General features: G+C 42.8%; 1 protein-coding gene across 7 annotated transcripts in view; it reads left to right on the top strand.

The window, feature by feature from the left end:
• SOX5 (SRY-box transcription factor 5) overlaps window positions 1-27,909 on the top strand; it is a 580,304-nt gene that overhangs the window by 244,477 nt on the left and 307,918 nt on the right. For 4 of the 7 annotated variants that reach the window (XM_033161787.1, XM_033161786.1, XM_033161785.1 and 1 more), the window contains one exon: window positions 21,309-21,540. The exons of 1 other annotated variant lie outside the window; for it this stretch is intronic. In XM_033161787.1, the coding sequence (XP_033017678.1) occupies window positions 21,310-21,540 (231 nt within the window). In that variant the 5' untranslated portion in view covers window position 21,309. The remainder of the gene's footprint in view (window positions 1-21,308; window positions 21,541-27,909) is intronic. 2 more of the 7 variants (XM_033161788.1, XM_033161790.1) reach the window with 1 other exon arrangement.

The following is a 27,909-nucleotide window of genomic DNA, read 5'->3' as shown; positions in this document are numbered from 1 at the left end:
AAAGTTGACGATTTCTGCTCACGGAAGTAGCCTCAGTGTGGGACACAAAACCAGTTAACAGTAATAATCGTTGGGTGCCCAGGTTCAGCTTATATTCTGCCAGTCAAAACTTCATGTAATTTTTCATTCAAGTTTGAAGATTTATTTACAGCGACATACTTTCCATTTGTAGTGACTTTTATTTAGTTAGTCCAAATTAAGAGAAGTCCGGATCCTGACTTAGCTGCCAAAAAAATGCTTTTTTAAAAAATGTTCTGGAGCACTAAATTGGGTTTGGGCCATTGGTACAACAATCTGTTCAGGAACAAACAAAAGGAAGTATCTCTTCACTCAATGCGTCATCAACCTATGAAATTAATTGCCGTGAGATAAAACCATAAGATAAAGGGAAGCATTAGACAGATTCATAGGGGAGAAGTCTGTGAATAACTTGTGCCTATGATAACTCAAATCTCCATATCTAGAGATGCAAGATGCCTCTGTTCACCAAAGCACAGAGGTTTTCTTTCCCCACCTTCCCAGGTCCATCTGGCAGCTGTCCATTTGTTGCAAAGGGGAGTGGTGGACTAGGCATTGTTTATCTGACACAGTAGAATCGTGATGATTTGGATGAATGGGAAATAAAATTGCCAGTCGAAGTGCATGCTGTCTAGTACAGTGAAACCAATTAGAGTGAGCAATGGGCTTCAGAGCCGCCATGCTTTGGACAAGCTGCAATACTCAAGGATGCTGTATGTATGAGCTAGTTCACACAGGCTCTCATCCCCACTACATATAGAATGTAATGTGTGATACAGTGTGCAGTGTGCTAGGTCACATGTGGGGTGGGGAACCTGTGGCCCTCTAGATGTTGGACTGTAACTCCCATCTTCCATGACCATTGGGTATGCTGACTTGGGCTGATGGGAGTTGTACTCCAGCAACATTTGGAGGGCCACAAGTGGCAGGAGGTGTAGAGTCAAGATGAGTCTATGTGTTGTGGGTTGGTGTGAGCGGTCTTAAGAAATGGCTACAATGGATCCAGACTGGGGGGGGGGAATCCCTTAGATTTCATCCCCTCCATTTGGGGTCATTAAGTGGTGGTTTCCCTGTGTGAATGGACCACCGCAGACCTAACACCACAGGTAAAACTTCTGTATCCCATCTAACACAGTGCTTATTAATGGACTCCACTAATAAATTGATCAGCCAGTTATATTGGGGTTTGTGTGTAATGAGAAATCTATTTTAATAGTCCAGTGTAGCAATTTTATGTGCATATATGAACCAGAGATCAGTCACTGCAGGGGTCTTCTCTCAGTGGGCAAAGCACCCGGTGGTCTGATTTGGACTTGGCACTCATTATTTGTCTTCTGCCTGCTGGACCTAACAAGAAAAAGTGTTTTGGATTTCAAATGATGGACAGTGTGATTCTGTGAAAGGTGCCAAGTGGTTATTTTAAGACATGTTATGGATCTCTCTCTCTCTCTATAAAATTGCCAGTGTTAAGAAACAGGGAGGGGGTGCAGCTGCTTTTTAGATCACAAAGGTCTCTCAGTGGGGAGATGCTAAATGGGTGGGGAGAAGCAGGCAAGCAAGAAAAAAAAGAGGGGGGTAGTTTCCAGGCTGTGGTAGAAGAGTTAAAATAAACAAACAGCAATGGGTGATTATTTCTCTCCATCAAGGCTCCTTTATTCTAGTAGGCTCAGTCAGTGGTCAACATGTTAGACGCCCCTCCCTGGTTTATCCATTCCTCCTTTGACAGACTTGGTTTATACAGCTGGGTCTTTGTGAAGCTTTATGGGAATTGCTGTAGAACAACAGACGTGAAGGTAGACAAAGTACCTATGCAGTGAGGACTGGCAGACTTTCTCCACGTTTCCCTGGAGTGAGAAATAGATGTGGTCACCACACACAAACACACACTTTCTTCTAAGCCCCATGACCTAACAAGCGACAGGGGTTTCTACAATGTGTACCACTCAATGTTTTCTGAGAGAGAGAGAGAGAGAGAATTTCACTGACGGCTTGAGGTAAGTGGCAGGGAGTGTGACTTATAATTGTGTGTGTGTGTGTGTGTGATTTGTGTGATGTTTTCATGATAGGCAACTTGCTTGTTTTATTTCAACAGGGTTGTAATAGCTCCTTTCCCTCTGAGATTTAAAAGTTCTCCAAGACTTTTCTTCCTTTTCTTGTCTCCATAAGTTTCAATTGCCAGCACGCTTATGTTTTTGGTGCTGTTCTTGGTGAGCATTTATGTTTCATGAGAATTTGTTCCTCAAAGATAATATATATATATATATATATATATATATATATATATATATATATATATATATATATACCTCTTCTGCGTGCGTTAGTTGGGCCATAGCTCAATGGTAAACCACCTGCTTTGGATGCAGAAGGTACCAGGGTCAATCTGTCATCTCATGGTAGGGCTGCGAAAGACTTGTGGTTGAAACCCTGGAAAATTGCTGCCAGTCAGTGTAGACAATCCATGTTCCTGTAGAGATGTTTAAGGGTTGCAGTTAGATTGATAAACTTGACTTCTGCCCAAACACCTGATGCAGTCCTCACTCAATGATAAAAGCAGTGTTGGTTGTGAGCGTCTATGTGCTCAGTTGCAATAAAGCAAGTGAAATGAGTTGGCCAGCGTCAAGCCCCTTCAAATTCCATTAGCCCCACTGGGGAGAGTAAGGCACACACTTAAATCTCCCCATTTTAATGACTGCATTTTATTTTGACTGTGTCAAACCCTCCCATTAGGATGCAATTTTTCATTGCAATTTTGTGATTTGTGTTTGATACATTTTCCTTCATGACTGGGAAGATGTTCAGACATGATGAATTCTGGATGAGAGACGGGGTAAATTAAAATGTGATTATTTGCCTAGTGCCTCAAACTACGTAACATTGGTGTCAAGCAAACCCCTTTGGGTGGGGGAATTCCACAATGGGGGGGGGGGGGCTACTGAGAAAACCTTATCCATTCCAAATCAGGGGTGAGCGGCCCGTGGCCCTCCAGATGAACTCCAATTCCCATCATTCCTGACTCCAATTCCCATCATTCAGTCCCAACAGCGGACTGAATACCCCACAAATGCCCAGTAGTGCAGTCTCTGATTGTTGAGATACATGGGACTCTTGAGAAGCTCAAGGAATGCTCTTGCTTCAGGGAAATAAATATACAGTGGTACCTTGGTTTACAACCATAATCCATTCCTGAGGTCCGTTTGTAAACCAAAACAGGTTGTAACCCAAGGCGCGCTTTTGCCAATGGGGCCTCCCCAAAAAATTGTTCGTAATCCATAAAAAATGGGTTGCAATCCAAAAAAAGGTTGCAAACCGGGACACGTAGTTCTGGAATTGACGTGTTTGTAATCCAAAACGTATGCATACCAAGACGTAGACGTATGCAAACCAAGGTAGCACTGTAAATTAATGCAGCAGCTACTAGAGCTGTGGTGGGTTATGGGACCAGTAACAAAGATAACAATGTTTAAAAATTTATATTGCACTTTTAAGTTTCCAAAGCTATTCATGTTCAACCTGGTAAGGTAGGACGTCACCACTATTCTCTGGACAATTCATTTCCCATCATCTTGCACAATAGCAGCCACAAAGATAAAGCGCCGCCTCTCTTCCTTGTGTAAAACTGGAGCATTTTGGTGCATGAAAGCAAGAAACTGTTTCTCAGCGGACATGTTAGCACCATTTATCTGTAATATGCATTGTTTCATGTGTTTGCCTAAGAAGTATAAGATGGGCAGGCACAAGAGACAGGGCCTTTTCAGTAGCGGCCCCATGCCTATGGAACTCTCTCCCAAGATTGGTATATAAGGTCTCTTCAGTAATGACTTTTAAGTTGGCCTTGAAGAGTGTTTTGTAAAAAATACGTATATAAATCTCAAACTGCCTATCAACTGCTTTCATAGATCTGTAGTAGTTTTTTTTAGGCCCGTCATCTGGGAGCTGAGCTTAGCTCCCATTCAAAACCACTGGTTCGCATCCAATTCTGATATACGTCTCCTTGGAGGCAGCTGGGTTCATGTCTGATTAGGGTGGGGTGTGGGAGTCATTTTCAGCACCATGCCAAGGCTCCCCAGAAGTCTGGCACCAGCCTTACTACAGGATCCTGCATGTTATGGGTTGGATTGTGGCAGAGATGGATGAATAGGTTGAGCTTGGGGGGAAATGCTGTTGGAAAAAGGAGCAACGGAAAACAGATAGGAGGAGCCCGTCGTTACTTGAAATCAAAATAGCTGGTACACATGAGTGTGGTCTTCTTTGCAGCGGCACCGCGATTGAGGATCTTGCTCCTAGGAGAAATCAGCAAACCCTCTGTGTCTTTTAAGGCTGGTTTTGAAAACCATTTTTTTTAATAATAATAATTATTCCATCAGCCTGTTAATGATTTGCTTTATTCTTCTTGGTTAGATTTTGGCTGCTGTGTTTAATCAGTTTGATACCACACATATTGTTTGAGAGTGTGTCATTCTAAACAGCTGTCCTGCTTTCTCTTTTCTGTGTGCTGCCCTAGGGGGAATTTTTTTTTTTTCAGAATGGGATGAATATGTCTACAAATAAATAAATCAGAGAGGAGCAGTGAGTGATAGTGGGGAAGAAACATGGAAGTAGAGGGGAAAATGATGTCTGCTGAGGGACACATTATAATTACTGATAGTGCCAACTTGCCTACCTTAGCAGCAATAGGTCAAACTGCCTACTACAACAGGGTTGTACAACCTCTACAATGCTAACCATCTAAATGTTAAGGTTATCATATTCAGGTGTCCCAGCCTTCAGAACAGGGATGGGGGGATTTTTTTTGGGGGGGGGGGTTCCCATATTTTAGTATAACCCTACCCAGTTCACGCTTCTTGAGCCAAAACGCAGCTAGATAGACTTTGAAATTTGCACTTTTCTGATTTTTGCGATGCGATTCTTCAGCCGCTACAATTCCCCCCCCATGTGTTGTTTAAAAGAAAGTGCATATTCCTGAAAGTACTGTCAAAACTGCAATATTTTAAAAGGAATCGTTTTTAGAAAATAATGCAAAATTGCAAAAAAATGGTCATTAAAATATGCATACATTTCCATGCAAAGTTAAAACAACGGCCACACAAACAAGAGTGGAAATGAGGCATAATGAACTTAGCACTGGAAAAATGACAAATGGAAACGCACATATTTCTACATCCCTGTGTCAGAGGCCAGGGTGGTTGACAGGGTAGGGTCTTTCTCTGTTGCTCATCCCTCAGTGAGACACACCTGACAACAACTGACCAGATTCCTTTCTGCCACCAGATTAAACCCTTATTATTTATCCAGGCCTTTGAATTGCATTAAGTTTTATTTTATCCTGCACAGGGTGAGTATGTGTGTATTCCTGATTATTATTCTTAATAACTGTATTATTATTTTTTAAACTGTCTTAATTTTGTTAAGAGTTTGGTTGTTTTCTTTTTTGAGAGACAATTATATCTTTTTAAATTTGCGAATTCTCGATTCTGCTTGTTTTGCATGTCCCCTGGAGTCTCCAACATAGGTGACATACCAATCCAGTCATAATAATGATGATTGCTGTTGTTCGGAAGAGCTGTTATATTGATTTATGTGTTTTCAGTTGTTTTTAAAATGCTTTTGAGCTGCCCTGGATGTTGTTAAGTTGGAGGGCAGGATAAGAAATAATTTAAAATAAATAAATAAAAGAGCAGGTGATTTATTATTATTATTATTATTTGAGGATGTGGCAAACGCACCACATCCCAAATATATTTAATTTTATTTATTTACTTTGGAGTTTGCATCCTCCTGGCACGGCTCCTTTGCTGATTATTCCAGGGGGAATAGCTGTGTTAGTCTGTCTCAGCGAAACGAAACAGAGGAAATCTGGGGGCGGGGGGGGGGGGGCGGGGGGGGAATGGAGAGCCTTCTGGCACTTTAGGAATGTAAGAGACATTGGAGCTGCCTTATGCTGAATCAGCCCATGGGTCCACCTAGCTCTGTATTGTCTACACTGACTGGCAGCAGCTCTCTCGGTTTTCATCTCTGGGTCTTCCTGGGGGTTTTCAACTTACCAGGAGATGTCGGAGATTGAACCTGGGAGCTTTTGCATGCGTAGCCGATGCCCTGCCACAGATCTATGGCTCTTCCCCAGAAATTAGCAACATAGGAATTGCCGTCATTGCCAACACGGACAGGCAGTGCCCCTCTACGCTTTTCATAGGCTTTAAGGCATTTGTATTCGCTACTGATGCTGGCTTCGCCATTGGGCCAGAAATCAGCTTGACAACAAGACTCTAGCTACGTGTGTTTACCAACAGAAGAAAGTTTTGCCCGGCTCAGTGGGATTTACTATTAAAAGAGACGCATGCCATCAGTCTGTGTACCTCAGGTTCAGTTGGATAGCGGCTCATTCTGAAGATTAAATCTTTCAGTATTTAAAAAATTCCGACTTGTGTGTGTGAATGAATATGAAGGTGGTCTGTCTGACTCCTTTTACACATAATACATCTGTTGTTAGAAAGCAGGGGCACCCCTGCGTAAATAATCTTAACCCCCGGCAAGACCAGTGGAGAGAATCTGTTACTATTTTGCATTCCAGAACGTGCATATGTGAAAATAGTTTTGGACACCTATTAAACTACTTAACAGTTTTATGATGGTGGTGGTTTTTATTTTTTCCCTGTCTTCAGCAATGCGCTTGTGAGATGCACAAAGCCTAATTCTTTGTCGGGTTTAGTCAGGCATGGTGTGTGTGTGTAGCTTTCCGTTCAGTTTTTTCCCCATCCGTTTCCTTTCGGGATTCTATTTTAAAATAATATTTAAAATGCGTGGAGCAAACAAGGAAGAACCTGCAGGATGGCAAGAACAGTAATTAAGAGAAAAAGGAAAGTCACTGGTGTCCTGTTTTTATTTCCTTTCTATTGACTTTGAATAATAATAATAATAATAATAATATGCACACAGCATTTTCTAATTGTTTAACGTGCTTCATATATTATCTCACTAATTTGTACAACAGCCCTGTAAGGTAAGCTATAGCCCCAAGTTGTAGGTGGTAGAGAAACTGAGGCTCAGGAAATTGCTTCTTGCAAGAGGCCATTTGATAAGTGGGTGATGTGATTTGAATGGGGAATTTTCCTGGCTCACCGCTCATACTTTTTGACATTATGCTACAGTAGGTGAAGTCTTAAAAGGAGGGAGGGTGGCAGCAGTATTTTTTATTTTTTTAAATGGTTCCAAACATTTAATACTATTCATTACACTTTATGATGCTTTAGTTAGATTTGGAAAAGGGCATAATGGTTTGTATAGAGGTTGTTGTGTGTGTTTTTGTGTGTGCGTATGCCTGTATTAGGGCTACAACTTTTAATTAATGAATTAATTTGTTTTATTAAAAATAAACTTTTAATCAACTAAAATATTGACTCATTAATCAGGAGGCAGTTTGCTTTTTTTTTAAACTTCAATCAGGTGTCATCTTAAAAGAAATATTTCCGTTTCTTTTGGAGGTCATATCTACCGCAACACATATATGCATCCTCTAGAAATAACATATTTTTGCTTCAGAAAAAAAAGTTTTAATTCATATATAAATGCAATTGATCGATTAAGGATTAAATATACTCCATGCTTACCTGAGAGCAAACACTGTTAAACTAACTTGGCTTACTTCTGAGCAGACGGTTGCTCTGTAAAATTCATACAGTTGCAGCACAACCCTGACCATGTCTACTCAGAAGTAATTCCTGTCAAATTCAGTGGAGCTAACTCCCAGATAAGTAAGGTTAGGATTGCAGCCTGAATTATCTATCTAAACATCCTCCAAAGGCAATAAGGGTATTGAGACTGAATTAAATATTCTCTCTTGTTTTTGAATTTTGATTTATTTATTTTTATTTTTTTGGTGTTGATGTTTCTCTGTCTATATATTAAATTCTCCAAAATAGATGCATAGAAATGCATACACAAATGTTGTCCTCAAGGCATATGCAGAGACGCACACATTACTAAAATATGCGCTAAAATATGTCACTCTGCTCTATTTCTCTAAAATAAGCATGTCGACACCTTTAGGAAGTGCCTAAATGTTAAACAGTGTTGTGTAACGCAGAATTAAGATTTTGGGGTGGGATTTGTGTGCATGTTGTTTTAGATGTTCGTGTTGATGATGATGATGCATATATTAAAAACACACACACACACACACACACACACACACTTCAGTTGAAATGTTTATTCTGAACTTGAATGTCATGAAATTTCATGGGGGTGGGGGAGAAATGTAGCGAATTCAGAACCATTTCATGATATTTAAATCGGGTCCTTTCCCATCGACACCCATCCTACAGAGGAAAAAAGAGGCATCACTTTCAAAATAATAGCAAAAAAGTTGTGTGTAGGTACTGTTGTTATTGTTTTTTGGGGGGGGCTGCGGATGTAGGAAGGGAGTGAAATGAAAGGCGAGGAACTGTTTTTGACGAAAGTGAGTGCATTATGTTATTGATTTTGTGAGGCTTAAAAACAGAGAGCACTAAGGGAGCTGTACATTGTAGCTGGTTGGCACCAGAGGTAGACACCAAATGGCTTGTTGCGCCAGATTCAGAGCGTCTGTTTGGAAGGAATTATTGCTGCGATATTGTTAACGGGAGCTGAAATCACTGCTCTCCTAAACACTTTATTTACAGTGGAGAAGGCTGTACATGCAATAAGGCATGGGAGTAAGTTGTGGAGGGGGGGAGAGAAAAGAAAAACCCACAAACATCTCTACGTGGTGAAAAGTTTTCTTTTCTTTTCTTTTTTACCGCAATTTAGACACGATCCGCTCTTGCTGCAATTTACAGCTATAAACATTTATGGGTGTTATTGTTAATATGGGGAGCGGGATTTGCAGCCCATAGTAGCAGGAGCATTAGCAGGGAGAGGCGGAATAAATTGTTGTATTTAGGAGTTGATTTATTTTCTCAAAAGTCAGGCTTAGTCAGAAGTTGGTTCCCCCCTGCCTTCCCTTCCCCAGCACTCAGTTTTCTCCCCTTAAATAAGACATGTACATGGTGATTCAGTTGCAACACATTTTGTGAGAAAAGCGGTGGTTGTGGTGAAGTAGGAAGCTGCTTCTATATTGAGCCAGGCCATTGGTCTATCTCACTCAGTACAGTCTATGCCGATTGGCCAGTGGGAATTGAACCAAAGACCTGCATGCAAGTCATGCAACAATGACTCTCCTTCTAATGAAAGATCTATAGGAAACAAATGTATGAGAACAGAGAACGAGAGCGAGGGAAAATAATCATTCCTTTTCTTTTAGGTATAAGTTGCAGTGTACTCAAAACTCTCCCACTGTTTTGTGACAATGAGATTGGCCCAGTTAGAGGTGTTGTCCTAATATGGATTCTATCTCTTTCCTTATGGGCTAACTACCTTTTATCTTTAGTGCTCTAGCAGAATCATAGAATTGTAGAGTTGGAAGGGACCCCGAGGGTCATCTAGTCCAACCCACTGCAATGCAGGAATCCTGCCCACAGCCACCCCTAGTTGGGCTCCAATCCCCAACCTTCCAGTTAATAACCAGATTCACTGACCCATTGTGTCACTCAGGAGGTGTGTAATATATCATAAGCTAGTTTTCAATATATCTATCTATCTATCTATCTATCTATCTATCTATCTTCACCCTCTGTCAGTGCCAAACATTTTCCTTCTCTTTGGGAAATTGATGATAATAATAATAACAAACACTACCTGTGAAGAGTTCCCTTGTAGCTAAAAAACGTGAACTAAATTCCTTAGAGTAGCTCTAGCAGGATAAATTCAGTCAGCTTTTTTTAAAAAAAAAATGGGACAGGCACTAACTTCGGAGGAGATTTTTAGCAAATAAATGAGCTTGCAGGTTTAATTCAAGCCCAACCAAGCAGAGGCTTTCTGCATGAGAGAAGTCACTGATCAGGCCGGGCCTTCTCCGAACGTAAACAATGACCGCGTCCTGCTGTTTCCAAATTTGTGCTGATAGAAGCCCTTTGTGTTTGACATGGCAGCCTTATGCTGGAATGTTCTCCGGGGTCGGAGCCACAATCCCATGCCTTGGTCTCCACTCCTCTGCCTGTTAGGTCTTGACATGGGCAGGTGGGAGCTGGATTATGGGTAGCTGTTGTCAATGTGCGGGGCCATGCTGGAAATATGTTGGGAGCTGAAACCCCTTGCCTGTCCCTGGCATCGAAACGCTTGCCCAAACAGAGGTAAGCAGGTGCCCAGTTTCTGTTGATGCACCGGACAAAGCTTTGTCCTTTGAACTTTCCCTCTTTGAAATGGTTGCTTGATGGCTCGACTGTGAGGTAGCACGATAGAAAATTGTCCTGTGCCAACATGTCTAAATTTGCCACTCAAATGTCAGTAATAATAATACAGTGGTATCTCGGGTTACAAGCACCTCGGGTTACAAACACTTCGGGTTACAGACTCCATTAACCTGGAAGTAGTACCTCAGGTTAATAACTTTACCTCAGGATGAGAACAGAAATCGTGCGGCGGCAGCGGGAGGCCCCATTAGCTAAAGTGGTACCTCAGGTTAAGAATGGTTTCAGGTTAAGAACAGACCTCCAGAACAAATTAAGTTCGTAACCAGAGGTACCACTGTAACAACAACAACAACAACAACAACAACAACAACAACAACAATTGCATCTTAAATGGTAATCCTCAGTGGTTGCTTTGGGCTAATTTGGCCCCCCTTGTTTTTCTAGTCATTAAACAGTACGCCTCATAAACTATCAGTATACCAAATACTTAGTACCATTGCATGTCATCTTCCACATGGTGTTGCATTCAAAATATCTGTTCTGTTTTTGATGCAGTTGTTTTATCATAATTTATCAGTATGTTGACTGTATATTTTATGCTGAACCCCACCCTGCCACCTAGATACTGATGAAGTGTGGGCTATATATATTTTAAATAAATAAACTATCAAATGCTGTTGCATGTCAGTCATTGAACCTGCAATTCATTGGGTTGTATCCAAAGCAGGACTAGCAGACTTCCACTGCTGCAGCAGCAGCACGTCTGTCCCCTCTCTTTCCCCTGCCTGCCCCCAAAATCTTATCTGGGATCCCCAATCCCCCAGAATTGATTTGGGGGTATATGTGAGAGATTGTAAGGAAGAAGAGTCTCTTGTGCTAGTGGAACAGTAGCACTGGACACCACCCATTATTTCTTAACTACATGTATTATTTCTTAACTACATCTCTTTATTTCAATCAAGGCAGCATATGTAGGATTTCCAGGTAGTTACTGCATAATGTGCCTTTAAACCATGCCAAATACCATGTTGGCATGTTGGCTACCAACATCTGTCAAATATTAAATGCAATTTCTTGTCAACTTTCAAATACTGTCAAACATGAAGTGTCACATATCAAATGCTGACATTAAATATCATTGGATGTCAAATATGCAATTAATATTTGGCAAATGTTTGAGTATGATGAGAATATCTGGAGGATATTCAGAATCAAACTTCATTATGGGGAATTTTTAGTAGACTTTTGAGGCAAATTTGTTTCAGCACTGCCCCACTGTCTGACTGTTAATTTTATAGATTACTGTAAGGAGGAAATGGATCGTTCATCCTTTAAGGAATTATTTTTCTAATTACCTCCCGTTTTCAGGGGAAACTGACTTCTTTTTGGCTAACAAACGTCTAATGACTGCTTTCTTGACAGCCACTTTTGGCTATTTAGCTAGCACTAGTTTGACTTTGAAAATTGCAATTTTATTCTATTATGTGAGCATTTCCTTTTTCTGTACAGTATAGTAAGGTGTGGAATCTCTGTTGGGCTAATTCAAAGACCCTTTCTGTTTGGAGGCTTAGACAATAAGTGATCCCAGCAAATAATGTCCTTGATTTACTTTTCTCTGCCCTATTTGGCTCTGAGTGACTGAGAGCCCTTCCATCCTCATTGTTGAACAGCCAGCCAATGGAAGCAACAAAACAAAAGAGAAGAGAGATCTCAAAGTCCCGCACCCCCCAAAAAAGTATTGTGGTAATGTGTTTAGGCAAAAGTGTACCTTATTCCAGGGCAATATCATAGACTTGGAAGGGACCCTGAGGATCATCTAGTCCAACCCCCCAGAATGTGCAGGTGTCCCATATGGGGTTCAAACCTGCAACCTTGGCATTATCGCTCTAACCAACTCAGAACAACCATACAGCACTATCACAAACTCCCACTCTCTTAGTTAAAATACTGCAAGACAAAAAAATAAGTATCTTTTCTGGCTTCCTCCTTGGCCAAGTGCAGCTGCTTGTAATTGAGGCCTCATCCAGACTTCCTTTTGTACCCCATTTCTAGGCACAGTTCAGCACTTTCCAGTGTTGTATCTGAGTGCTTTTTTAAACAACAACAACAACAACAACAACAACAACAACAACAACAACAACATGGCACTTTCCCCATGAAAACCCACTATTTACCACCAAATCGGAGGAAATAGCAATCTGCAGAAAATCCGAATTGCCGATTGTCTCAATTCAGCATTAAAGAGCGGGTTTTCCGGGGAAAGCACCAGGAAAAAAATTATTTAAAATACAAATAAGTGTTTTTACATGGTGCCTTAAAGTGCGGACCTGTTCCTAAAAAGTCCGGGGCAAAGGTTATGTGTGGGTAAGCCCAGAGGTGCAAAGGCGATGTTCAGCATCAGCCGGGGCAGTTAATAAACAAAACGATGCCTCTGTATTGGCCAGGGCTAGTATAATTTCTAGTTTTGCCTGAACAACAGAGGAAAAGTTTTTGCCTGGCTTGGTTCATGCTCCGATTTCCATATCTGGTCTTCACACAATCCATCAATCCATGTATCAGTGAGATTTCAAGGTTGTACGTCCCCGCCATCGGCAGGCCGGACTGGGAAGGACTCTTCTCTGAAACCCTGGAGAGCTGCTGCCACTCAGTGTAGACAGTCCTGGGCTGGGCATGATGCTCCGGTGCCAGTTTAAAGCAGCTTCTCATCTTTTCACGTTGGTGAGCTTTGGGCACGTATCTTGACTTCCATGCAATGTTTTGGCAGCCTTTGCCAATATGCAAAAGAGATCGCAGCACAGTCTATGTTGGTTTTCATTTGCCAAGCCTTGAGTCCGGATCGCATTTACATGAAATTAAGTTGCACAGAGGTGTGTCGAGGGTGTCTGCTGTCAGGGAGCTTGTTGGCTCAGAGTTTGCTCACTTGGAATGTGTTAACCAATCTATTGTTTCCCTTTGCCCGTTAAAGAAAAAAAAGGGGGGGAGAGAAAAAATAGCATTCATGCATATAAAAAATGGTGAGTGATTGATGTGTTCATAGAAACTAATAATTAACAGATTATTATGTCCCAGAATGATTGACAGCAAAAACACATTTTTATTTATTTCATTTTGTGGCATTTTTTTAAAAAATGATTAACAAGTTAGGGTTCTTGTTTGTTTGTTTCTCTTTCAGTAAAGAAACACATATCGTGGAAGAGGTGTATGAGTAGGGGGGGAGTTTTCATTGGGGAGTTAGTGACTTCCCTGAAGCTTGTTCTCTAGATGAGCCTTTCCTAACTGTGGGTCCTATTGGACTACAGCTCCCATCATCCCTGGCCTTTGGGATGATGGAAGGTGTAGCGCAACAATATCTAGGAACTCAAGGTTGGGTAAGGCTGCTCTGATGTCTCAATTATTATTTTATTTTAGTTCAGTTTCAAGCGTCCACTGTGACTCAGGCCTTGGTCCATTTCCCCCTCTATTGTTGTTATTAAAATTTCTGCCAGCTTTCTCAGACGTTAAGATCGTTTGAAGGGGTACTCTTGGTAGTTCTGTCAGCCTCAGAAGTGTGGCATCCCTAGCTAGAGTTTTCTCTGGGGCAGTCCCTAAATTGTGAAACTCCCTCCCCACAGAGGTGTCTCTAGAATCTTCATTATACAGCTTTGTGATGTATGTCAAAGTCCCCTTTCCCTGGGGATCTTGACCGTTGAGGTATTTTGTTTTGAGGAATCTACCTCTTTTGCTGGATGTGCGCTATTCTGTAACGGCTTTATCTCTTTTTATTATTGCATGCTCTGTTGTTGCAACCCACCCCAGGACAGTATGGTTAATAAGAAATCACATTAATTAATAAATAACATAAGGAAACGCTACATAAAAAAGAACACAAAACAAACCCATAAGAGCAACAGTCAGCAAGCCATCGCTGAGAGGCTTATCCAGTAATGTTTAGCAGCAGTCTTAAAGTCTATAGTAATATTGGTTTTTCTTCCCCATATCCCAGACTTTGGGCAAAATCACTTCTGTACAGCTCATGTCTGCAATGTACAGATAGGCCGTTACTCTTCGAGACTGATGACCATGGCTATCCATAATTTAGCCTGCCTTTCACAGTCTAAATAAGGGTTTAGAAAGGTGTTGGTCATCTTTCTTTTCGGTTTGTGTAGGTTATGAAGTCCTGCCACAGAGTGTAAGAACTCTTGGATGAACAAATCCTGTGTGCCAATTTTTCAGCAGTTGCTGCTTGCCGTAATTCCCGGTGCTAGTGCGCCAAGGTTAAGCAGTCAGAAGTCTTTCAGTTTTTTCCTATTGCCTATGTAAATGCTAGTAAAGCTCATTAAGTCTTCAAAGTCATCCGGTGTTGATTGATCAAGTGATCTAGGTGCCAACATACATCAACTTCCTGTGCCTGACTGTAGAGACAGAGGGCATGTCTTTTCCACCCAAGTGCTCCTCCTTCCCATAGTTTCCTTGATGGAACCCCAGATGGTGTACATGGTCTCTCATCCAGGCACTGACCAGTCCCAGACTTGCTTAGTTCCAGCAAGACAATAGTCTCAGGGAACAGCTGTGATTCATTAGTAGAGCATCTGCTTTGCATGTAGAAGGTCCCAAAATGGAATTGTGGAACTTGCTGCCAGTGGGCATTAAAGGAGGTTTGTCAAATCAATTGAAGACATATCTCATTGGTAGAGTGCGTGTTTTGCTTGCAGAAGGGTCCCAGTTTGAATCTCCAGCATTTCTAAGGACAGTTGGTTATGACATTGTCTGAAACCCTAGAAAGCTACTGTAAGTCAGTGTTAAGAACATTGGAAGAACCTGCTGGATTAGGCCAATGGTCCATCTAGTCCAGCATCCTGTTCCCACAGCAGCCAACCAAATGTCCGAAGACCTGCACACATTCTCCCCTCCTGTGGTTTCGAGCAACTGGTATTCTGTGTAGACAATATTGAGCTAGGTAGACTGGACATGGGATGCGGGTGGCACTGTGGGTTAAACCACAGAGCCTAGGGCTTGCTGATCAGAAGGTCAGCGGTTCGAATCCCCGTGACGGGGTGAGCTCCTGTTGCTCGGTCCCAGCTCCTGCCCACCTAGCAGTTCAAAAGCACGTCAAAGTGCAAGTAGATAAATAGGTACTGCTCCAGCGGGAAGGTAAACGGTGTTTCCGTGTGCTGCTCTGGTTCGCCAGAAGTGGCTTTGTCATGCTGGCTACATGACCCGGAAGCTGTACGCCGGCTCCCTTGGCCAGTAACGCGAGATGAGCGCCGCAACACCAGAGTCGGGCACGACTGGACCTAATGGCCAGGGGTCCCTTTACCTTTACCTTTAGACTGGACATAAGGCAGATACCTTTGTCCTTGTACCCTATGACCTTTGACTGGTTTGCTGTATTGGGTGAATCTTGAGTTCTAATATTATGAAAATGTATAAGGAAGGCAAGAATACTGACCAAGCTTAAATCGCATGAAAGAAAAGTTGGAGCCAACCAATTTTCACCCTGATCTCAAAGCTGGCTGATTGACTCCATCCATGCATCATGGGGCTTAGTGAGAAACCAACTTTGCTCTTATGGAGAAGTAGAGGGGGGGCCCTCTGTTACATTAAAAAGAAGTGTGTGTGGTTGGGGAGACATGCAGTTTAAAGCATCTTGTTATATCCTGTGGACTTGGAACTGTCAAAAAAAGGCAAAGCCTGTGTTTGAATGGAAATGCCTTCTATTTCTGTTGGGAATTTTCTGCTCCAAAGTGTACCAACTGTAATTATCCATAACTATGCAGGCCTGTTTTTAATGCTGTTTTATAATTACAGGTCTTAATGCTAGATTATACAAAGTCATTTATAAATAGTCAGAAGAGAAGGACTTCGGGAGTTGTGAACCTGTGGATTGCTGTAAGGTTGTGGCAGCTGATGGGATTTCAGCTGTATATACATATAGATGTGGTGTTAGCTGCGTAATGATTGATGAATCCCTTAATTAATTCCCCAACAAGTTACGATTTATAGCCCCATATCTTTTTCTCCTGACACTTCGGTGTTTGTCACTTTTAAAGACATGGCTAAGCCAGTTCTGTCTCCCCCACCCCCCCCCACCCCAAGCGCCTTTGTGGATTTCTTGAAGTATTTCTGGAGCATTTTGCTGAATGTAACAAGATTAGACTTTCATAATTTTATGGTATAAGCAGTTGAGTTGGAATTGAAGATGGCTGTGCACAAGATGACAACACCCTTCTGAATATGGGACGCTTTGTGCATCTGGTTTGGGTTGAGATGTCTCTGAAGGAATCATCCCTCATTGAATGAGCCAAGTCAAAGCAGTGGGAGGTTATCAAAACTGGTTAGAAAGCATTTGCAAAAGGGCATGATCCACCATGGTGCACACTCCACTGCAATGAATAGGAGATGTGCAAGAACATCAGCAGTTTCCCTTTGTGGGTCTTTCTGAGGAATGCTTTGAGGCATATTGTGTCCATTATCTTTCAGGCTTGGGCAATTTGTGATCCAACAATATAAAATCAGCTCAACAGATTTTGTGGGTCAACCAGATACTTGACAGCCTCCCTGCTTTTGTAAGGAGGAATTGCGCCGCTCAGGGGTAGAGCCTCTGCCTTGCATGCTGAAAGTCTCAGGTTCAATCCCCGGCATCTCCAGGCAGGACTGGGGGAGATTCCTCATCTGAAACTTTGGAGAGCCACTGCCAGCCAGTGTAGACAATACTGAGGTACATAGGCCAATGAATTTGACTCTGTATAAGGCAAGCTTCCTATGTTCCTCCGGGCAAAGTGTTGAGGCTTATTAGAGTCTAGTGGCCAACCTGCATTCAGCTTTGTTGTTTAATAATCTTAGTCGTGTTCGTCTCTATGACCCCATGAACCAGAGCATGCCTTGGAAGCTCTTATTTATACTGGAGTGGTTTGCCAGTTCCTTCTCCAGGTGGATCACATTTAGTCTAAACTTTTGGCTATGACCTGTCCGTCTTGGGTGGCCCTGCACGGCATAGCTCATAGCTTCTTGGAGTTATTCAAGCCCCTTCACAAAGCAGTGATCCATGAAGGGTGCATTCAGCTTAGTGGGTTGCAAATTATGCACATTATTATCGTGTTAATATAAAGGCAGAAGTGAGACCTGCAACAAAATGCTGCCAGTTTGGAGGGCTCCTGCTCATGGTTCCAAACACTTGATTCCATCCCTGCCCTGGTTTTCCATTTTCCCTCCTTTGTTTCATTAGAACAGGTTTTAGCCACTCCTTGAAAGGCACATGCATGTAGTTGCGTTGGAGGCATGAACCTCTGAGGAAACTTGTATTTGTACCATAGTAAGATGTATGTGTGATGGTCCTAGAAGAATTCCCACTAAAGCATTAGTTGATAAACCTATTATTTAAGCAGAATAGTGGTGAAACTTCAAGGTGTGACAATAGCATAAGAATAAAGCTAGTGCGAGCATTGATAGGCTTCTTCACGTAAGCATAAATTGTGCTGAAGGTATTTGTTGATAGCATTTGACTTCGGAGTAGATGCCAGGTCTATTTATTTATTGGAGAATTAGAAAGTAACTGGTTGGATTCACGGTAAATTCTGCTTGTCCCTAAACTTTGTTAAATGCTTGGGCTTTGGGCAGTAGCTCTCTGGTGCTGGGGCATTTGTACATATATATCTATATCTATATCTATATCTATATCTATATCTATATCTATCTATATCTATATATCCATAAAAGGCATTGTATTTATGGCACCATGTTAAAATGACAAGAATATGCCTTTATCCTCTGTTCCACTTGAAAAGACAAGGTTTGCCACAAACTTAGCAGATCTCCAAACTCTTTTCTCCTTCTAGACCAGAGATGGACAACCTGTGTCCTTCCAGGTGTTGTTGGGACTCCAGCTCCTGTCATCTGTGACCATTGGCCATGCAGGCTTAGACTGATGGGAGCTGCAGTCCAGCAATGGATGGGTAGCAATAAGTTCCCCTTCCTGTTTTAAGCAACAGATGATGAGCATGCATAGTTAAAGGTAGGGATGGGTGGATCTGTCTGCTTCTAGCCCTTAACAATTTTGTACTTTTAAAAAAATGCTATAGGAACATTCATATTTAAACACATTTTTTTTATCAAAAATAGAATTTAAGTGTGTCTTTTTGCCCCTCAAGATATAAAATACACATTTGCATTTTGGGTATATTTTTGAACCAAGAACTGTACCACAAAATTCAGGGAAGTGCAAAATCCCAAGGATATTTAGTGCAGATCTGCGGATCCAGTCAGTTTGCACTGAAATTCACAGAAACCAAATTCCTCAAGTATTCCTGAGAGAAGGGATCAGTCATAAAATGATTATTATTATTATTATTATTATTATGTCTCACAGTTTTGAGGGGGAGAATGGCTTTTCAAATCAGGTCATTAGGAGTGAAATAAGCCCTTATTAAAGGCTGTTTAAAGGTGTTGCTTGTTGCCTGGCCCAGTTGAGTGCTATTTCATGTTCACTGTGCCAAATTCTATGGACATGCTCAAGATCACAGCACCCTTCTGTCCCCGCAACACCCTCTGTGGTTCAAGTGGGTACTAGGCTTTTGAAACGGACCTTTTCCAACTGTGGAAAAGACAACCAGCAATGCTGTTATTGGAATGTTGTGAATGCTGGATTTTCTTTTGTTTTTCTTACTTGCCCAAGAAATGGTGCCCGGACATTATGCATTCAGGAGCACAAAGTTGCTTCACTTAAGCCAGCTAATTTAGCCCAGTTATAAGCAGCAAGGATTTTTAACCTTCAGGTCTTCCCGTTTAGCTATCTATCTATATATGTCTGTCTGTCTATCTATCCCATCTGTCTCATTTCCCTTCAAGGGGCTTAGAGATATGGACTTTCTAGGTCCATTTCAAAGCTCGTTCTTTTTTGCTCTGGCACTTTCCCTAGGAAAACCCACTTTTTACCACTGCATTGGAGCTAATGGGAATCCACTGGAGACCCGAATTGCTGTTTGTTTCCATTTAGCTTTACAGGTTTTCCTGAGGAAAGCAGTGAGGGGGGGGCACTCGGACATGGACTGGGAAAGTCTGGCAAAAGTTAACATACCCTCCAACATTTTTCTGATGAAAATAGGGGTGTTACTACTACTACTAATAATAATAATAATAATAATAATAATAATAATAATAATCTTTTCTTATTTTTACTCCACCCATCTGACTGGGTTGCCCCAGCCTCTCTGGGCGGCTTCCAACATATATAGAAACATAAGAGAACATTAAACAATTAAAAAATTCCCTATAGAGGGCTGCCTTCAGATGTCTTCTAAAGGTTCTATAGTTACTTACCTCCTTGGCTTGGGGGTGACATAAGCCCTCCAACAACTTTCTGATGGAAATAAGGACATTCTAAGGAAAAGCAGGACATTCCTGGATCTAATCGGAAATCAGGATGGTGTCTGTAAATTCAAAACTATCCCTAGAAAACAGGGACAATTGGAGGGTGTGAATTAAGTGTGGATGAGCCCTTAATTAAAGTAATAATTTTGCCCTACGAAGTCCTGAAGCTAGATTGTCCTTGTAATTCATGTTTGAGGATCTTAATGGTGAGACAGCAGGAAATAATTTTAGGTCTCAAGTTTACTCTGCTTAGTCAGAATCTATATAACCAACCATTTTACCATACCTTGTCACCTATGGTCCCTTTGGACCGAGGGTCCTGAGCCACAGCGCTCTTACTGAATTGGTTAGTGGTGTTTCAGCTTTGCATTGACACAAGCAGCACCCTTGATCAAGCTGACACCATCACCATATTTATTTATTTAATATGCCATATACAAAACAAGTGCATATATAAAAGCAGTCAAAACCAACCTGCATTTTTTTTCAACAAAAAACAAAAACACCCATTACACACATAAGAGCAATTCAAAGAACCACATATATAAAAACAATTTGAAATCCAAAAACATGCCATCTGTTTGTTTGTTGTTGTTTTTTTAAAAATTATCCACTTAGAAGGCTTGCTGAAAGAGGAACGTATCCAAGAGATGCTGATAGCTCAGTAGAAATGGTGTTCATCTGATGTGTATTAGGGGCCACCACACAAAAGACTTTATTTCAACATCCTGCACAACAGACCTCTAGATAGGATGGTATCTGCAGGAAGCCCTCTCATGTGCAACAGAGTGATAAGTTGGGTATATAAGAGCTGAGGTGCGTTGTTTTTAAAAGGTACCCTGTTCCCAAGTTGTATAGGGCTTTGTACATGAGTTTGAATAGGGTGGTGTCCAGAGGGCTGTCATTTGATCACTCAACGCTTTGGGCATCTCAAGACTCATGCATTAAAAGTTGACACTTAATGATGACTTGCTGATACTCACAAGCAAGTCATCCCTTGATCTTACTCTCACTTGATTCTACTCTTACCCATGTGTGGACCAGCCTTTACTGTTCCAGTTTGTGGCTTAAACATGCAAATACCGATGCACACAGTGGCCGCTAATACAACTGCTAACTTTCAGCAGCACAAAAGTTTGAGCTTCACAACATTATGGTCCCCACCCCCCCTTTTCAATGCAGAAAATATGGTGTGTGAGAGAGGGGGGAGGGGGGCAAGTCAACAGCCATGTACAGATGTTCTGCCTTTTGCAAACTCTTCCAAAACTTGGTATATTTTTGAGAGAGAGAGAGAGAGAGAGAGAGAGAGAGAGAGAGAGAGAGAGAGAGAGAATCAAGTCCCCCTCTGACTATATAAAAATAAAATAAAGTGGAATTGCATTTCATTATGTTGTGCTCTTAGGTAATTTCCCCCTCCCCTTGTGACTGTGTTTAAGAACCCAGCATACAAGAGAGTGCTATATTAGCGTATTATTCTCACAACAAACAGGCGCTATTCTGCTGCTACCTGCTTGGCCGTTGTTACCGATTGTGTGTTCTTTGCAGTGGTATTTGGATGGTTTCCTGCTCTCCGCCAGCACAAAAAAGGCATTTCTGTTACAATGGCCCCTCACCACACAATGACGGCATTAAGGATTTATGTGGAGGTTTCATTATTCCCCCCTCTTTTGTTCCTTGTAGGATGTCTTCCAAGCGACCAGCCTCTCCGTATGGGGAAACAGATGGAGAGGTAGCCATGGTGACAGGCAGACAGAAAGTGGAAGAAGAGGAGAGTGACGGGCTCCAAGCCTTTCACCTTCCTTTGCATGTGAGTTATCCCAACAAGCCTCATTCTGAGGAATTTCAGCCGGTTTCTCTGCTGACGCAGGAGCCTTGCGGCCACAGAACTCCCACCTCTCAGCAAAACACAATGGTAGGTCTCCTCCAGGCTCCTATTGTGCTTTCGCTTTTGCCTCCACAATAGCTTGGCATCTAAAGACCTCTCCTTTTGTACGGTGTGCGGCTTTGCCATCACATGTACGGAACACATCACAATAATGGGAAAACTTTGACCTAGCCGGACCACTTTTCTTCCTGGCGCCCCCTTCTTCCAACAGAGTGTTGTTTCATCAAGGACCAAAAGCACCACCTCTCACAAGCCTCCGGCTCTCTGCTGAGGTCCTCGCCAAGTTGGAAAGCAGTCGTCGAAATCCTCAGATCAAACAAATGATATAGTGAAAAAGAAATAGCCTCCCTCCTCCCCAGTGGGGTTGCGGAATGAAGGACCCACCCATAGCTCGGCTTAATGTGCATTGTGAACCCCTTTCATTCTCCCTCATGCATGTGTCATTCTCCTTGTGGCTGTCCCACACTTCCTCCTCCCTACACCTTCAGATTTCCTAGTAGGGTAGAGATAAGAGATCTATACCGACTGCATAGGGAATCTGTGGATTTAGGGAGGATATTTTGTGGGACAGGAGTGGTTGGAGGGTAACTTCACAGGGAAGAGGGGGAATTACAGGAGGCACAAAGAGGTTCACAGTTCACATAGAATCACAGAATCGTAGACAGTTCACATAGAATTACAGAATCGTAGTTGGAAGGGACCCCGAGAGTCATCTAGTCCAACCCTCTGCAATGCTGGAATCTTGAGGTTGGCGTGCCTGCCAAAATAGATGAGATGTGTGAATCAGGAGCACACTGGCCAGAGGCACCTGGGAGCACCCAGATATGGACACAATTTGCGCATTAGCATGAGTTTTTTCTGCAAGCATGTAGAAGTGCAGCTGACTCTTGCGCTTCTCATAGCAAGCTCATTATCCAGATGTGGATCATGATGTAGCCAAGATGTCAGCATCCACACAAAAGTGGGGATTTTCCAGTGGTCTTCCAGAGGAACCTCATCGTTTCCAGAACTCCACATAATTTTCAGAGTGAATGCCTTATAGGGAGGGGGGGGCAAAAATCTCAATAAGGACAGAACAGTCATTCAGCAAGCAGTGCCAGTTGGCTGGCTGTTGGGCAAGGGGGGAGGAAATGGAGTGGGGAAGGGAACTGGAATGGAGTATCCTGTGAAAGGGCATGACTGGCTGGCTGGAATCCTGAACAGGCCAACATTCTGTTGCCGGTTCCACTTCTAGCTTCAAAGAAGCCGTGCCCAGATTGACCATGGCTTGGTCAACCTTGCATGTGGAAGGTTCCCAGGTTTAGTCTGTGACATCTCTAGGTAGAGCTGGGAGAGAATCCTGCCTGAAACCATGGACATCTGCCTCTAGTGAGTGTCAACAATAGTGACAATAGTGAATATGGGGGCAGACATCTTTCCACGCTGGATTGCAGATTCTCAACAGTAGTCAACCAGATACCAATGGGAAGCCTGCAAGCAGGACCTGAGTACAGCAGCATTCTCCCCACTTGTGATTGCCAGAAACTGGTATTCAGTGATGCTGCCTCTGACAGCAGAGGCAGAACATATGAATTTGACTACTCCTCTTCTAAAGCCATCTAGATCTGTGGCCATCACAACATCCTGGGGTGTGTGTGTGTGTGTCAGGAAGTTCTTCCTAGTGTTTAGTCGTAATCTCCTTTCTTGTAAGTTGAATCCATTGGTTCCATCCATTGACATTTAGGCTATAGGCACCATGTTCATGTATTTAGGCTATAGGCACCATGTATTTCATCTGGGTTTTTTTCAAATTTATAATCCACTCTTTCATTTAAAAAAAATACAGCAAGGCAGAGTGCAACATATAAGGATAAATTCAACAAAATATCCATAAAGCCATAGCTAAGAACATCAGCAAAACCCTAATGAATACAGTGCAAGGCCCCCAATTCAGTTTCAGACCCAGATCCTGGTTGAATCAGTCCTGGATCATTCCGGGTTGGATCAGGGCCATGTCAAAGCACGGTATTACGCACTGAGTTGGACCAGGGGTTTATGCATAGCCCCTGGTATTAACCCCTTTCATCTATTCTTTTTCGATCCTTCCCAAACTCATGCAGGGTCACCGATGTGCCATCTTTCTTTAGCTTTTCAAAAAGCAGAAAACTCTGTTGCTTATTTTATTTTTCAAAATATATTTGTCAAGTGAGGGAGAAAATTCGTCATTTTTCAGTGTGTGGCCTCCCCCTTTCCCTGCCGCCCCTGTTTTCTGCATCTAAAGCAAAGGGTTAAATCCTGCTGCTTGCCACTTCAGAGCAAACATGGAGGGTTGATAATTTTATTTCTTGGATGAAGTGCCTTTTGCAAAGAATAACCTGGTAGGTGGCTATGGGTGTGTGAGGAAGAGAGAGAGTGTGTGTGTGTGTGTGTGTGTGTTTGTGTGTGTTTGTGTTTGTGTGGGTATTTATCTTAGAATGAGAGAGGACACACAGAAGCAAAGAGAATGAAAGAGAAAACCTAAATGCAATATCCTTGTATGTACATTGCTAGCTTACGTTTTGGGAGTCAAGATACATGTCGGTGACTGTTCCTGGAAAACACACACACACACACACACACACACACACACACACAACACCAGTGGTAACACCAGAAGAAGAAGAAAGTGTGGTGGTGGGGAGTAGAGAACGGGTAAAGTGGAATTTAGATTTGTCCTCTTTATTTATTTATTTATTGCCCACCCTTCGCCCTAAGTTCTCAGAGTGGGTTACAACATTAAAACACAATATGAAAAGCAGCTTAAAACAACTTACTATCATAAAAAATAAGCTTTGGTTAAGCTTTTTTTGAAAGAAGGAAGCAAAGATGGGGGGCTAGACAGAAACAACTTGTCCAAGGGTGGGTGGGTGCTTTCTTCGCTTTCTGGTGACTCCTCTCTGTTCAAGCCTCAAATTACTCATTTGTATGAGGTAGAATCATAGAATCGTAGAGTGGGAATGTACCCAAGGGTCATCTAGTCCAACCCTCTAAAATAGTATTAATGGCTGATAAACTGCCTGAATGGTTCCACAGTGGTTACAATGTCAGACTAGGGTTTGGGAGGCGGAGGTTCAAATTTCCTGTTAACCACAAAGCTCTGCACTGAAGGACCCATCCAGCTAGCCATTCTACGTATCTTTTATCAGCCTGTCCTGCCTCATAGGGTTATTGCAGAGATAAAATGTTCAAAGGGAGCTCCATGTATGTTCAGAGGGAGCTCCTTGGAGGAATGCCATGAATCTAGATTTTAAGAAGTCTCCCCCCCTCCCCCCATTCCTTACCACAGCCTTGTAAGGGAGGCCTGAGGTTTCTATCCCCATATTGCAGATAAAGACTAATGCTGAGAGAGGGATGAAACCTGTTTTGCAAGTAAATGGCAGTGGAAAGATCCCAATGGGTCTGTGTGCTGTTGGTGGCAATGGTGATGTCCTGTTTCCCAGTTCAGTGTGTCAGCCTCTCTGCTCTATTAGCAATCTGCGTGCTCCACAGAGCTTTTTTAAAAGAAAAAAGAAATAGAGAACAGTTCTGAAGAAGGAATGTAGTTTTGCAAGCGTACCTTTTGTGCATCTAGCTTCGGATAGGTTCCCCCCTTTTAATTGTGATGGGACAATGCAGAGTGTTGTGAACACCAGTGTAGTTATTGTGCCAGCTCCAATAATGAGAATTTTCATTGTTTGGGGGAAAGCCGTCTCCTACACTGGAGACAAAAGTGTAATTACTTTTGAACGATGTGGAATGTGCTCCGCACAAATCGCATGGCGAATAGATTTGCAAAGATTCAGATAGAGCTTGCTTAGATGCCATATGTGCAGCATGGCAATAAGGCATAGTTAGTAAGTAGCGTAATTATGCACTTCTGCAGACACACAATACACGCACAATTTCGCAGTTTAAACTCCACGCTGTTGTTTCCGTAAGAGGCGGGCCAGCTTCCCCGAACAAGGCCAGTTCAGTTAAAATGAAGCAAATAATGGCGATGAAAGTTTGCAATTGTCTTCCTTCAATGTCTTTTTTTCATGCTAAATTGATATTTATCTTATGATGGAATTATATTGTTGCAAACACTGTTGCACTAAATGTCATCACCAAAGTAGCACTTGAAAGGCTGTTTCCATACATATAATTTCCAGGCTTGCAAACTGACGTTTGATATTTCTGCCTTTCAGTGTGTACACGCACATTGTCTTACAAAATAACCCCTGGGGCAGAATAAACAAAGCAGTCCGTGTTGCATCAAGCAGAAGCAGCAGCAGCAGCAGAAATAATGTAATACACCTTCAGAACTAGCATTTCAGTTTTATGCAAGGCTTCCCATACATCAGTTTATTGCATTTATACCCCACCTTTCCTTATTTTATCCATGCGACAACCCTGTGGGGTAGGTTAGGCTGAGAGAGGAAAACTCGGAGTGGAAATCAGGACTGGAGCCAACACTCAACATCACTGGGCGTCTCCCAAGGCCCTCTCCTTCTTTGGAGGTTTTTAAGCAGAGGTTGGATGGCCATCTGTCATGGATGCTTTAGTTGAGATTCCTGCATGGCTGGGGGTTGGACTAGATAACCCTTGGGGGCATTTGTGAGTTTGCAGTTGCGAGTTTGCAATTAAAAATGAAAACAGAGGCAAGAGATTATCATGATGCAAGTCGTTTACATTGGCCTTTGGTGCTGATATTTTTTAAATGACAAAACAAAAAGCAGGGTGCGGGGCACACAAATGACAGTGAACTTAAAACAATGTGGTTGCCTAAGGCTAGCCATGGGAGGCCCCTGCAGTGTCATATTAGGGGTGACTGAGAAGTTCAGAGTCCACGGGGGGGGGGGGGGCAACTGCATTGGTGAGCCAGGGTGGGGCTGGTTGGCAACCTCTTGTTTAGGAGCAACTCAGTGCGAAGCCCTGGCGTCTTTTTAAGAGAGTCATTTGGAATCAGTTAAGCAGAAAATAATCACCTGAAAAGCAAACACGTTGTTTTATAAATGTGCTGGGAACCGTAGGTTTTCCATTGTTTCCAGTCATACAGGCACACACCTAAGGGGGGAACAATTGAATGACTTCATACCAGAAAATATTTGTGCTTGAGCCTCTTGTGTCAATACGAGCAAACGCCCGGTTCACTCGGGGCAGCTGAAACATTGTGTACAAACCCAACGAGGTGGAAACCTGTGCCTTGAAGGCCGCCAGAGTATTCAGATAGTCCGTTCTGTTGGCTATTATTTTTCCAGACCGGTGAAAGTCAGCAATAAATATTTTGAATGGGCCACAGAGCCAAGAGAGAGACTGCTCTAGCCCTCTTCACAGAAGTGAGAGGAGGTTGCTGAGAAAAGTTGTTGATGGGTGAATCTGGATATTATGGTGAAGGCCAGGTGTCACTGAAAATGGAAGCCCCTCTCACTCCTCCTCTGTAGCGTACATTTCCCAATGTACCTTAATACATTGCATAGAACAAGCGTGCAATCTGTGTATCTGTGCATGCAGATAGATGAGCTACACGGTTATAAGGCTTGTTTACATGTTGCACTGAATACAGTTACCGTATTTTTCGCACCATAAGACGCACTTTTTCCCTCCTAAAAAGGAAGGGGAAATCTCTGTGCATCTTATGGAGCGGAGGCGAAGGCCCATTGCGGCTACCAAGCCTGCCCCAGCGAGAGGCAGCGGCAGGAGCAGCGGTTACCTCTGCCGCTCGCAAGCGGCAAAGGGGCAGGGGAGAAACAAGCAGCCCGTAAGCTGCTTTTGGGCTGCCCGTTCCTCCCCCCACTGCCGAAAGAGGCAAAAACGCAGGGGAAGAACGTTCCTCCCCCCTCCCCCGCCCATTGCCGAAAGCAGCAAAGCGGGCGGAGGAAGAACGTTTCTCCCCCCCCCCCGCCCGCTGCCAAAAGGCTGCCCCTTCGAGAGGCAGTGGTGGGAGAAGCGGTGAGTTCTCAACAACGATGCTGCTGGGCTGCCCCATTCCCCCACCCCCTTCGCCGGTGTCGAGAACTCGCCACTTCTCCCACTGCTGCCTCTCGCTGGGGCAGGCTTGGTAGCCGCCGTTGGGGGAGGTGGAGCACTGCACCTCCCCCAACAGCGGCTACCAAGCCTGCTCCTGCGATTCAGAAATTTTTATTTCTTGTTTTCCTACCCTAATAACTAGGTGCGCCTTATGGTCTGGTGCGTCCTATGGTGCGGAAAATGCGGGGTGTATAAGCTGTCTTCACACATGTGCAGATGTTTGTGTGAAAGAGTGCATACTCACTGGTTTGTGCATCTCAACCATTTTTTTTTTTTTTGATTTTCAGATAAGGAAAGGTTTAGAACAGCAACAAAAATCCCCAGAAGTAAAATACAAAATACAGCAATATAACAAAAAGAGAGGAGGTTGTAAGCATATCGTGCAGCTTT

Source organism: Lacerta agilis, chromosome 10, assembly GCF_009819535.1.
Source record: "Lacerta agilis isolate rLacAgi1 chromosome 10, rLacAgi1.pri, whole genome shotgun sequence".
NCBI lineage: Eukaryota > Metazoa > Chordata > Lepidosauria > Squamata > Lacertidae > Lacerta > Lacerta agilis.
The sequence above is the reverse complement of the archived record's forward strand: the minus strand, read 5'-3'. Positions and strand labels throughout refer to the sequence as shown.